The sequence below is a fragment of the Trichechus manatus genome, unplaced genomic scaffold, assembly GCF_000243295.1.
Source record: "Trichechus manatus latirostris isolate Lorelei unplaced genomic scaffold, TriManLat1.0 scaffold00202, whole genome shotgun sequence".
Taxonomy (NCBI): Eukaryota; Metazoa; Chordata; class Mammalia; order Sirenia; family Trichechidae; genus Trichechus; species Trichechus manatus.
Genome location: NW_004444138.1, coordinates 515167 through 528817, shown reverse-complemented (window position 1 = coordinate 528817; position 13651 = coordinate 515167). Strand labels below are relative to the sequence as shown.

General features: G+C 42.8%; 1 protein-coding gene across 1 annotated transcript in view; it reads left to right on the top strand.

The window, feature by feature from the left end:
- Positions 1 to 13651, top strand: part of ERG (ETS transcription factor ERG) — a 160194-nt gene that overhangs the window by 95402 nt on the left and 51141 nt on the right. The window contains exon 3 of the mRNA XM_023742138.1: positions 4213 to 4364. Within this exon, the coding sequence (XP_023597906.1) occupies positions 4213 to 4364 (152 nt within the window). The remainder of the gene's footprint in view (positions 1 to 4212; positions 4365 to 13651) is intronic.

The following is a 13651-nucleotide window of genomic DNA, read 5'->3' as shown; positions in this document are numbered from 1 at the left end:
CTGCTTCACTGTATACTGGTTTGGCGAGTGGCTGAGGGCGAACTGGGCCAGCACTTTCTGCCTCCTGATGTTGATCCAGTGGTGTGGGAGCATTCACAGCTCTTTGCCAGATAGGCAGGGATGTCGGGTGGGAATGGTACATGCTTGCGTACCACCGTTCAGCAGCTGATCAAGTGGTGGTGGGGGGAGTGCGGGCCTCTTGTAGCAGCAGGCCTGAGTAGTGGGCATGCACTAGCCATAGCAGCACATCGGGGGCCAGTGGGAAGAGGAGGTGGTGTATGGGGCTAGGTGGATGGGAGAAAGAAAAGAAAAGAGAGAGATAAAAAAGGGTAGCAGGCGGGTGGGGGTGAGGTGGACCTGGGGGCCGTCAGGAAAGACGGGCTCGGTGGGAAGTACAAAGAAAAGAGAAAAAAGAAAATAAGTTGCAGCATGGTGGGGGTGGGGCCAACACAGGGCAGTGGTAGGCTGGTGTCTCTCCAGCCATGGGAGGCAGATGGCATATGGGGCTAGGTTGGAGGGAGAAGGAAAAGGAAGAAAGACAAAAGAAAAATAAACTAAAATTTAAAAAAAAAAAAAAAATGGCAGTGCAGTGGGGACCAGCAAGTGGGGTCAGGGCAGACCCAAGGGAGAAAGAAGAGAAAGAAACAAAAGGAAAAAAAAATGACAGTGGGAACCAGTGGGATTGGGCTAGACTGGGGCTGGCTGTGGGCCGGTGGCTCTCTATCCCAGGTGGCGAGGTGTGTCCCAGAGGGATGGGGTAGAAGTGGCATACAGGGCCAGGTGGGAGGAAGAAAGAAAAAGAAAAAAGAAAAAAAAAATGGCATGGTATGAGCCAGCAAGTGAGTGCAGGGTGGACCTGGGGTGGCCATGGGCTAGGGGCTCCCTAGCTGAGTAGCGTGTAGGGTAGCCTGTCAGGAAGGGGTGGAGGTGGCACATAGGGCTAGGTGGGAGGGAGAATGAAAAAGGAAGAAAGGGAAAGAGAAAAGAAAACAAATGGCATGGCAGGAGCCAGCCAGTGGGGGCATGGTAGACCCAAGGCAGCTGCAGACCAGCCATTCTTCAGCCGAGTGGCATAGTGTGGCACATCAGGAAGGGGCAGAGGTGGCACACTGGGCTAGGTGGGAGGGATAAAGAAAAGGAAGAAAGGAAAGAGGGAAAAAACGGCAAGGAGAATGCTGGCTGGTGAGGGCGGGGCAGACCTGGGAAACAGCGAGCCAGTCTCTCTCCAGCCAAGCAGTACGGCATGACGCACTGGGAAGTGACAGAGGCAGCATTCAGGGCAGACGGGTGAGAGGTGGGAAAGCGTGTTTCTCTGGTTACCGTGTGTTTGTCTCCTGTTGGGAGCTCTGTGAAGTTGCCTTTCTGTACTCCCTGTTGGGGTCGTTGCTCGCTGTGCTCCAAGATGGTGACGCTGTGCTGTGTTCGCTGGCAGGGGACTTCCACTCCTGTCTCTCCTCATTCTCTGTTCTCTGTCAGTTTCTTCTTTCATCTGGTGCTTGATCTAGTTCTTTATCCCTTCACTTGATGCTTAGGGTTCCAGGATTGACATTTGTATCTGTTTTACTTAGTGTTCAGGTCTTTGCTGCAGAGTGATTGTGTGGTGTGTTGTCTATAGTGCCACGTTGGCTCCGCTTCCTGGGATGGAAAAAGTTAATGAGATGAATTATGTTTTGTGGTTATAAGACAAAAACAAAGAAGGCTTATCGAACATGACCCCCAGCTTTAAATATAGATGCACATTTTTGGAAGCTCCAGCAAAAAGCAGTTTAATAGCTTATCACATCTCAGGATTTGGTGGGGGATCTATTTTAATGCCATAGAAAACCTCTTGCCTAGAGTTCTCATCCTCAGACATGGAAATTAAACTATTAATGACTGAAAGAAAATGGAAGAGTTGGTCTAAAAGAATCATAATCCCAAATGCCCCCATTTCTATAATTCTGTACATCTCTTTGGCCTTTAACCTTTTAAAGATTAACTGCCTGGCTGAAGAAGGAAGAGTTTGCATGGTGCATTGTATACAGCAGACACTCAATAAAAACTGCCTTAATGGATTAGTGAACAAGTGAATCTGAACAAAGCTCATCCTAGAATTTATAATTTTTCCCTAAATTTCGCTTCTCATCCAGGTAGTATTTAGTCTTTTTTTTTTTTAAGGAATCAAATCCCTCTAGTTTCTCCTCCCCTAGTAACGTTGTTCTTTGAGACAAATACACCACAACATACACACTCCACTCAGCTGGTGGAATTTTCCAAGGGAATAGGAAACGAAGTCTTAAGTAAAGACATTCTGTGTTTTGATATTCGGATGAGTCTTTTAGAGATAAATGTCTGAAGCCAGGAAAAATAGCATCAAGAGAAAATACTACATGTGTCGACAGCCTTGGAAATGTAAGGATCTGCACCATGGGAACACAGATCATTGTTATTTGTCATTTTCTTTCATGTTAGTACAGCTGTTGGGTGCAGCCAAGCAGGGCTGTGTATTTCTAGGCTGGTGGTAGGACCTTAGTACTTCCCAACCTTGGATCCTAACTCTAACTTCCATCCACAGTTGTTAGCTAAACCAAAACCAAACCCATTGCCGTTGAGTCGATTCTGACTCAAAGCAACCCTGTGGGACAGAGTAGAACTGCCCCATTGGGTTTCCAAGGCTCTAATCTTTGCGGAAGCAGACTGCCACATCATTTTCCCACAGAGCAGCTGGTGGGTTCGAACTGCTGACCTTTCAGTTAACAGCTGAGTGCTTAACCACTACACCACCAGGGCTCCTGCCCCCTCCTTATTGTCAACATTTGGTTTCTTCTATAGGCTGCAGACACATTTGCAAATGATGCTGAGAACAAGCCTATATTTTCAAAGTTCCAGACACTGAGCTAACTCTTTCCAGTGCCCAGGGCCCTTCATCTGCCCTTCCTGTCCACGCCCCTGCCATGGCCTTTGGGTTTGGAATAACCTACTCCATCCCATTTTCAGCCCTGTTCCATCCAGAGAGTGTCCTCCTGCCTCACATGGTTTTGACTTTCTAATTTTCAAAGGCCAAGTCCATGCCAGGCCTACAGTTCTGTGATTTTACAAGTTCACTGCAAAATTCCAACTGTTGAGGTGTGGAGGAGACAAACACAGGTTAGTTGGGGTTGAACGCACAACCTCTAGGGACTCAGTCAATGAGGCAGGAATCTAAAATCCAGTGGCTGTTCATAGATTCTCAAGAATCTGAAAAATTATGTGGTGGATGGAGCTTTGGAGGCAATTTCCATAAATACACCTGAGAAGATACAACTGAATATCAAAACTTCTCAGCCCCAAAGACACTGAGTTAAAACCATCTAAGAAGGTGGTAATTACATATTTTTCTATTTTCTGGCTAAGCTGGATTTTCTATTTGGAATCTCCCTATTAGGTACAATCTCACCACATCCTTTAGCTTTTAAATCTCACTTAAAAAATTTTTTTGCCTTTCATCTTTTTACAGAAAACCAGGCTTGTCTTTATCTGAATGAGTGGGGCTACCTTACAACAGCATTGTGAGCTGTTACTAAGGATCAGTATTGTTCTGAGTCTTTTCTGCATCTGTATAGAGTGTCACATCTCCTTTCCCGTGGTTCCTGCAGGGCTGCTAGGATCTTCTGCAGTGCTGCTCCAACGGTGTCAGCCCCTCTCCCTTCTCTGCCTTTCTTGCTTGCACCTGAGCTTGGAACATTGTGACCATTCAAAGCTTCATAGCTAGAGATTGGCTGCAGGGGTTTGGCACGCAGCACAAGGATTCTTTTTTGAGATCTCGAAAGCAACATCATGGTTGTTCTGGAATAAACCTTGCTGAGCCACGAATGTCTCTGGTGCCTCCTCCCAGTACCTAAGCACGTACCTGTTGGCCTTCATACAGTGAAAACCAGCACAATTGACCTTCCCTGGGAAGTCTCCAATCATTTGACACAGATGGAGTTTTGAAATGAGAGTTTCATGAGGAGTTGGCTTTAGACATAGACCCAAGTGGCAGCTTTGCTTCCCGCCTGCCTACTCTGTGCTTCAACCGAACGTGAGGACTGTGTTTGCCTTTTCACCCTTGTTCTCTCCCCTCCCTTCTTCTTCAGTCTCCTCCACGTTTCCTTTCCCTGGTCCTCTCTGTGCATCAGGGGGAACCATGGAACATGCTTTCCAACTGCAGTAAGTAATAACGGAAAACTTTACCTTCTTCTCCTCCTCCTCCAGGAACTCCCCAGATGAATGCAGCGTGGCAAAAGGCGGGAAGATGGTGGGCAGCCCAGACACAGTGGGGATGAACTACGGCAGCTACATGGAGGAGAAACACATTCCACCCCCAAACATGACCACGAACGAGCGCAGAGTTATCGTCCCGGCAGGTCAGACACGTGCAAAGCTTTACTCTTAACTCAGTGAGAAAGCCACATCCTTCCTAAAGGGCAATAGAAGCTAATTTAATTCTCTTCCTACTTGTGGTACTGATTTCACCTGGGTTATCTAGAGCAGTGATTGTAAACGGAAGCCAGCAGAAGTGTGTCCACCCAGACAAGATGTTGTTAGGTGCCTTCGAGTCACTTCTGACTCATAGAAACCCTGTGTACAACAGGATGAAATGCTGCCCAGTTCCGCACCATGCTCACAGTCATTGCTAAGTCTGAGCCCATTGTTGCAGCCACGTGTCAGTCCATCTCACTGAGGGTTTTCCTTTTTTTCACTGACCCTCTACTTTACCAAACATGATGTCCTTCTCCAGGGACTGGTCCTTCCTCATAACATGTGCCCCCAAAGTATATGAGACGTAGTCTTGCCATCCTCACTTCTAAGGAGCATTCTGGATGCACTTCCTCCAAGACAAGATTCATTCTTCTGGCAATCCATGATATATTCAATATTCTTCGCCAACACCATAATTCAAAGGCATCAATTCTTCTTCGGTCTTACTTATTCATTGTCCAGTTTTCACATGCATATGAGGCAATTGAAAATACTATGGCCTGGGTCGGACCTACCTTAGTCCTCAAAGTGACATCTTTGCTTTTTAACACTTTAAGGAGGTCTTTTGCAGTAGATTTGCCCGATGCAATATGTCATTTGATTTCTTGACTGCTGTTTCCACGGGCATTGATTGTGGATCCATGTAAAATGAAATCTTTGACAACTTCAGTCTTTTCTCCATTTATCATGATGTTGCTTATTGGTCCAGTTGTGAAGATTTTTGTTTTCTTTATGTTGAGATGTAATCCATACTGAAGGCTGTGGTCTTTGATTTTCATCAGTAAATACTTCAAGTCGTCTTCCCTTTCAGCAAGCAAGGTTACATCATCTGCATATCACAGTTTGTTAATGAGTTTTCCTCCAGTCCTGTTGCCCCGTTTTTCTTCATATAGTCCATCTTCTTGGATTATTTGCTCCGCACACAGATTGAATAAGTATGGTGAAAGCTCCACTGAAACCTGTCCACCATGGGTGACCCTGATGGTATTTGAAATACCGATGGCATAGCTTCCAGCATCACAGCAACACACAAACCACCACAGTATGACAACCTGACAGACGAGTGGTGGAGATGCTCACTATTCTGCAGTCAAATGAGAAAAATAAGGGCAAATTCACACTTATACACATACATACATATGTACATATATGTGGATGTAGCAAGGTGCAGGCAAATATGCATATGTGAACATACAGATACCCATATAAATAAATGTGTGTATATACAGAAGTCTGGGCAAATACACATGCACACTCCCAGACACACACATACTCATATCCAGGCGTAGCTCGTTTTATTGCACTTGGTTTATTGCTCTTCACAGATATTGCATTTTTTACAAATTGAAGTTTTGTAGCAACCCTGCGTTGAGCAAGTCTGTCGGCACCATTTTTCCAACAGCATGTCCTGACTTCATGTCTCTGGGTCAGAGTTTGGTGATTCTCCCAATATTTCAAACTTTTTCATTATTATTATATCTGTTATGGTGATCTGTGATCAGTGATCTTTGATGTTACTATTGTAATTGTTTTGGGGCTCCATGAACAGCACCCATATAAGACAGCAAACTTAATCAGTAAATGTTGTGTGTGTTCTGATTGCTCCCCAACCCGCCATTCCCCCATCTCTCTTCCTCTCCGCAAGCGTCCCTACTCCCTGAGACAAGACAATATCGAAATTAGGCCAGTTATTAACCCTACAATGGCCTCTAAATGTTCAAGTGAAAGGAAGAGTTGCATGTCTCTCACTTTAAATCAAAAGCTAGAGATGATTAAGCTTAGTGAGGAAGGCATGTTGAAAGCCGAGATAGGCCGAAAGCTAGGCCTCTTGAGCCAAATAGTTAGCCAAGTTGTGAATGCAAAGGAAACGTTCTTGAAGGAGATGAAAAGTGCTACTCCAGTGAACACATGAATGATAAGAAAGCAAAACACCTTATTGCTGATACACAGAAAGTTTTAGGGGTCTGGATAGAAGATGAAACCAGCCACAGCATTCCCTTAAGCCAAAGCGGAATCCAGAGCAAGCCCTAACTCTCTTCAACTCTATAAAGGCTGAGAGAGGTGAGGAAGCTGCAGAAGAAAAGTTTGAAGCTAGCAGAGGTTGGTTCATGAGGTTTAAGGAAAGAAGCCATTTCCATAACATAAAAGTGCAAGGTGAAGCAGCAAGTGTTGATGTAGAAGCTGCAGCAAGGTATCCAGAAGATCTAGCTAAGATAATTGATGAAGGCGGCTACACTAAACAACAGATTTTCAATGTAGACGAAACAACCTTATATTGGAAGAAGATGCTATCTAGGACTTTCATAGCTAGAGAGGAGAAGTCAATGCCTGCCTTCAAAGCTTCAAAGGACAGGCTGATTCTCTTGTTAGGGGTAGCTCATAACTTTCAGTTGAAGCCAATGCTCATTTACCGTTCCAAAAATCCTAGTACCCTTAAGAATTATGCCAAATCTACTCTGCCTGTGCTCTATAAATGGAACAACAAAGCCTGAATGACAGCACATCTGTTTACAACATGGTTTACTGCATATTTTAAGCCCACTGTTGAGACTTACTGTTCAGAAAAAAAGATTCCTTTCAAAATATTACTGCTCATTGACAATGCACCTGGTCACCCAAGGGCTCTGATGGAGATACACAAGGATATTAATGTTGTCTTCATGCCTGCTAATACAACATCTATTCTACAGACCAGGGATCAAGGAATAATTTTGACTTTTCAGTCTTATTATTTAAGAAATATGTTTTGTAAGGCTATAGCTGCCATAGATAGTGATTCCGCTGATGGATCTGGGAAAAGAAAATTGAAAACTTTCTGGAAAGAATTCAACATTCTAGATGCCATTGATACCATTCATGATTCATGGGAGGAGGACAAAATATCAGCATTAACAGGAGTTTGGAAGAAGTTCATTCCAATCCTCATGGATGACTTTGAGGGGTCCAAGACTTCAGTGGAGGAAATAATTGCAGATGTGGTGGAAATAGCAGGAGAACTAGAATTAGAAGTGGAACCTGAAGATGTGACTGAATTGCTGCAATACCATGATAAAACTTTAATGGATGAGGAGTTGCTTCTTATGGATGAGCTAAGAGTGGTTTCTTGAGATGGAATCTTTTCCTGGTGAAGATGCTATGAACATTGTTAAAACGACAACAAAGGATTTAGAATATTACATAAACTTAGCTGATAAAACAGTGGCAGAGTTTGAGAGGATTGACTCCAGTTTTGAAAGAAGTTCTACTGTGGATAAAATGCTATCAAACAGTATCGTATGCTACAGAGAAATCTTTCGCGGAAGGAAGGGGCAATCAATGCGGTAAACTTGATTGTCTTAAGAAATTGCCACAGCCACCCCAGACTTTAGCAACCACCAGTCTGATCAGTCAGCAGCCATCAACATCGAGGCAAGACCTTCCACCAGCGAAAAGATTATGACTCGTGAAGGCTCAGATGATGGTTAGCATTTTTTAGCAATGAAGTTGGGTTTTTTTAGGCATAATGCTATTGCATACTTAATAGACTGGAGTATAGTATAGACACAACTTTTATATGCACTGGGAAATCAAAAAAATTTGTGTGACTCGCTTTATTGCAATATTTGCTTTATTGCGGTGGTCTGGAACCGAACCCACAATGTCTCTGAGGTATGCCTGTATGTGTATATGAGAGCAGTCTGCGCAAACAGATACACACACACTCGTACACATACGCACATATGCACATAAGTTTGTGTGTATGTACATGTGTATATATGTCTGTATATGTATGTATGTGTATGTATACAGAGAGAGGTCCAGGCAAATACACATGTGCACATTTGCACACATACGTACACATACAGGTCCTTAGGTGGCACAAATGGTTTGCACTCAACTGCTAACCTAAAGGTTGGTTGATAGCTCGAACCCACCTAGTGGTACCATGGAAGATAGTACCTTGTGATCTGCTTCCATAAAGATAACAGCCAAGAAAACCCTATGGAGCAGTTCTAGTCTGTAACACATGGGGTTGCCCATGTGTTGGAATCGACTCAACAGCAACTAATAAAATAGTGACGTATGTAATCAGAAACACAGAGGTCCAGGCAAATACACATGCATATTTGCACACACACATGCTCGTAGATACACATATGCACGTGTGCATGCATGTATGTGTGTGTGTTTATAGATAGGTCTGAGCAAACGCACATACACACTCATCATACACACATCTGTGTATTTATGTATAACGTATAATATATAATAATACATAATGACCATGTATCATAAAATATATTAATACATTAAGTAATAATGTATAATATAATAATATAATGTATAATGTGTAAGTGTATATATGGAGAGGTCCATGAAAGGTGACTTTTCTAGGGAGGAATTGCCCCCTTTTCTGAGATTTTTTGGTGCTAAATCTCCTTACTGTTGTGAAGTGCTATTTATAAAAATGGTAGTCTTATTTTTTTTCTTTTAATTTTCAAATCTGACTAAATAAAAAGTTGAGAGCCATAAATTGTTCTATCACATGTTCTCAAAAGTCCAAACTTCTAGTTAATGCTGGCCTGTAACACAGGTTCTTAGAGCCAGAGTAATTCTTTACCACAGAAGTCATCCTAAATTCATCTCAGAGCAGCAGCTCTTCCAAACTGGAGGAAAATGCCAGGAACTTATTTGTTTAGCAAGACTAGTGGTAATAGGAAGAATGACTTTAAGCTTCTCAGAGGAAGTGTGCTCCAAAAACTAAAAATATCCCCACAACAACAACAATGGTTACTACTTAGGGAGCCTTCACTCTATGTTAGGTATTTTTGTAAGCAATTTATAGACAACATCTCACACTATCTTGGGAAATAGGTATTATGAATTTCCAGATGAGGAAAATGTAGATCAGAGTGGTCAACTACTTTTCCAGGGTCACACAGCTAGTAAGAGGCCAAGTTAGAACTCAGGTCAGCCCGACTCCTTCACCCTCGTCCTGTCAGCCTTGAATTAAATCTCAACTCCTCACAGTGGCTCATGGTCTCCTTTCTGTCACTTATTCTAGCAGTTCTGCCTCGGTGACTCCAATTTGCTGTTACCTCTGCCCAGAAATTTCAAATTCCAGAAGGTTCCACGTCTCTGTTCTTCATTCAGGACTTTGTGCAGACATCGCCTCCTCCTAGAGGTCTTCTTGACCACCCCATCCAGAGTTGCTCCCCTCTGCCCTGTGACTCTCAGCCCCCACCCTGCCTTATTTTTCTTTATTGCAGTCATTCTCATTGATCATTATATGGTACATTTATATGAAAGTTTGCTTATTAGCTTCCTCCCTCTGTAGAATGTAAGCTTCCCAGAGGGCGGGGGCCTTGCTGTCTTCTTCACTGCTCTATCCCCAATGCCAAATAAGGTGCCTGGCACACAGTAGGTGCTCAATGAATATTAAGTGATGGGAAGAATGATGAAAGGATGTCTAACCACTTGACTGCACTGCACGAGTTACTTTTCTGTGCAAAGCATTAAAATATATGTATGGGTAATATTTACACAGACTCCATTCTCCCTTGCTCCAGGGATCACCTGAATTTGTCCCTGTGAAGTGTTATGGTAAACAGGTCCAAGCCACCTCCATGGTATGACTTCATCCCTAACCCCAAATAAGATCACCTCCAGTGGACTTACATCACCTTCCTAACAGGAAAGTTCTGAGAGTAGAGTACTTGGCAAAACACCTGGCCTGGATCTATGCACTGGGTTTCTCCTCACATTTGTCACTTTGTGTCTGCCAGCAAACTACATAAAGCCAATTTGGTGCGGTTAGTTGTGCAGGGGATCATATTGTGGGCTTGTCACTAATCTCAAAGCACGTTCTATGGTTTTATAGGAGGCAGCGATGATAAAGTCCCACGTGTGCTGTATATGATGACGAGTTCAAAGCTGTTTTTAATGTTGATTGAAATGCAGTTGGCATTTAAACATTTGGCCAAGCCATGTATTTGGTTTGACCACGGTTGTTGTCATTAGCTGCCTCGAGTCAGCCCTGGGCTCGTGATGACTGAATGTACAACCAAACAAAATGCTGCCCTGTCCTGCACCATGCCCATGATCAGTTACAGGTAGGACCATTATAATCCATAGGGTTTTCATTGGCTTATTTTTTTGGAAGTAGATCACTAGGCCTTTCTTTCTAGTCTGTCTTAGTCTGGAAGCTCCGTTGAAACCTGTTCAGCATCACAGCAACATGTAAGCCTCTAATGACAGACAGGTGGTAGCTGTGTATGAGGTGCATTGACGAGGAATCAAACCCTGTCTCCTGCATGGAAGGCAAGAATTCTACCACTGAACCACGACTGGCCTCACTTTGACCATGGGGACTGAGCTATTTACACAAGACCTGCTCACTAGTTGTGCTTGGAATGGGCAGTTCCCATTGGGTAAAACAATGGAATGTAAATGTCCAAGGTGCCCCATCCTGGATATGTGGTACCTAAAGAAGGCTAGAGAACAAAGATGTGCCTGGGAGAACTGGGAGGGAAGGGGCACAAATTTTTTCATTCTCTAAGATGAGAGACTCAATCTTTGGAGAGGCCTGTATTAGAGATTCTTGTCTTGGTTCTTTGTAGACTCACAGAGCTAGAAAGTGATGCCTGATATCACCTCCATCTTTTAACAGATAAGGTCATATTTCTGTGACATAAGTATGCTTTGATATCATCAGTATTCTTTTGAAGAGGGCCAAACTTGAGACTTTCAAAGTTAAATAAAATATTTTAAAAAACTATGTTTACACAGGGAAAAAGCAAAGAGCTAATTTAATCAGGTCAGAACATCCAGCATTTCTTATATATAGTGGGTGCTTATGTCAGAATCGACTTGACAGCAGTAGGTTTTGGTTTTCATGAGACGTTGGCTGGTTGGATGGACGGGTGGGTGGATGGATAGATGGATGGGTGGATGGATGGACAGACGGATGGATGGACGGACGGACGGACAGATGGATGGATTGATCGATGAATCGATGGATCTGCAGATTGACTCGTGGTATGTTTTTTGGGTAAAGGTTGGTTTCTTCTCCTGAGGAAAGTCCTCTTTCAGCTGTTCCCTCCTTCAGTTGCCTCACACCAATACAGTTATTCAGTTAATGGTATTTGTAAGAGAGCTAGTTGTGGCTGATTTTGCAAGTTGTGAGTCTTTCAGTTATTGGTCAAGCTTCATGTACATGTGCTCATACACAGACACACAGATGAAACACACACACAGCCCTTCATTGCACAATCTAGAAAATTCCCCAATGTGGCCATGAGGTTGCAGGCCCCAAGGGCAGCTCTGTTAGCCGCTGCTTTTGTGCCTTCAGTACTAGGATCCAGGCTCCTCACTTAGGCACATGTGGGCATGGAGTGGCTTGGTGCTTCACATACACAAGACAGAATTCTGCAGACTTGGCTCCTAAAGTTAGGCATGTTCACTTAAACATGCAAATCTTAAAGATGCTGAATGAAAACAATAAATTAAGCCATTAATTATTCTAAGCATTTGCATTATCAATCTACATGCAAATTTTTATATTCTAGACCTGACAATGTCCCTAATGCACACTGACAGGAAGATCGCTAGATAGACTGAGAGAAGAGACCGAGGACTTGGTGGGTATTGTCTCTGTTCAGATTGGATTCTTGTACTTGGATCTCAGTTTTGAGGAGTGATTCCCCTCACCCTGATTTTGAGACTCACTATTACCAATGCGTAAATATATACCTTCATTTAATATATTAATACAGCCCCTTACTTCAGAATGGATTTAAAGAAGTTCGCATAAATATACAAAAAGGAGCAAGGCAGAATCAACTTTAAAAATGAGTGGATGAGGTGCCTGCACTAAAGTAAGAATTTGACAGAGACTAGGAAACCAGTCCCTGGGTCGTGCAGTTAGTGTGCTTGGCTGATAACCGAAAGGTTAGCAGTTCAAGTCCACCCAGAGGTACGTTGGAAGAAAGGCCTGGTGATCTACTTCCAAAAAATCAGCCACTGTAAACCCTATGGAGCACAGTTCTAATACGACACACACGGGGTCACCATAAGTCAGAGTTGACTCAGCGGTAACTGGTAAAACCCAAAGGGTGATGTGTTTGTCTGTCTGTGTATAAATGTATGTGTGAGTAAATAATATATTTAAATTGTATATTTTAAATCCTGTAAACTATTAAATCCTGCACAACTGCAAAATATGGGCGTTGTTTGAGTCTAAGTGTTCATCAGGCAGTGCAAAGAGATGCCTCATCAGTTACAGGATAAAAACAAGCTAATGTGGAAGATAGCTCAGCTATTACATATGAGTCTAGAGAAAAATGTCTTTCTCAGGTTGTCATAAGAAGGTAAGTCAAGTCAGTAGAAAGGTGCTCAACCAGTAGGGCCGCTGGAAGTCCCAGGCAGTCCTCGTTACGTTTTTGTCCTGGTAGATCATTGATTGTGACACTCCCTCTCAAAGTCCCCTGGTTAGACAATAAATCACATTTGTACTTGTCATCTATCTATATGTGCTGTGTATATCTATATAGATAAAAGATTTCTAGGTGGTGCAAATGGTTAGTGGTTGCCTTCTTACCTAAAGTTTGACAGTTGAAATCCACCCAGTAGTACCATGGAAGAAAGGCCTGGTGATTTGCTTCCATCAAGTTTACAGCCAAGAAAACCCCATGGAACAGCTCTCCTGTGTATCACATGGGGTCACCATGAGTCGGCACCAACTTGACAGCAACTGGTTTGGTTTTTTGGTGTATCTCTTAGGACTGGGCTGTTTCTCACAATGGGGTAGATCAAAGTATAAGTCATTAAAATAAATTTTAATCAATCAGTCAAATGGCTCTTTGTTGTTCCAGTTTAATGTAGGGATTGACTGGCGAGAGATTCTCAAGGTATGGTCAGAATCACTTGCATTAGGATTACATGGAAAATGAATAATTTAAAAATGCACACTTGCACATTTTGTGAATGTGGGTTTGGGGCTGGGGATCTACGTTTTTAACCAGCTCCTTGGATGATTTTCATGCACAATTAAGGTTTGAGAAGCTCTAATTAGATAGGAGACACCAAGTAAATGTTACTTTAATTCATTCTAATTTTTAATAATTTAATATTTTAAATTTTAATAAAATCAATAATGTGTTAAAGATTAAAGCATTAAATATTTAAAAATAAG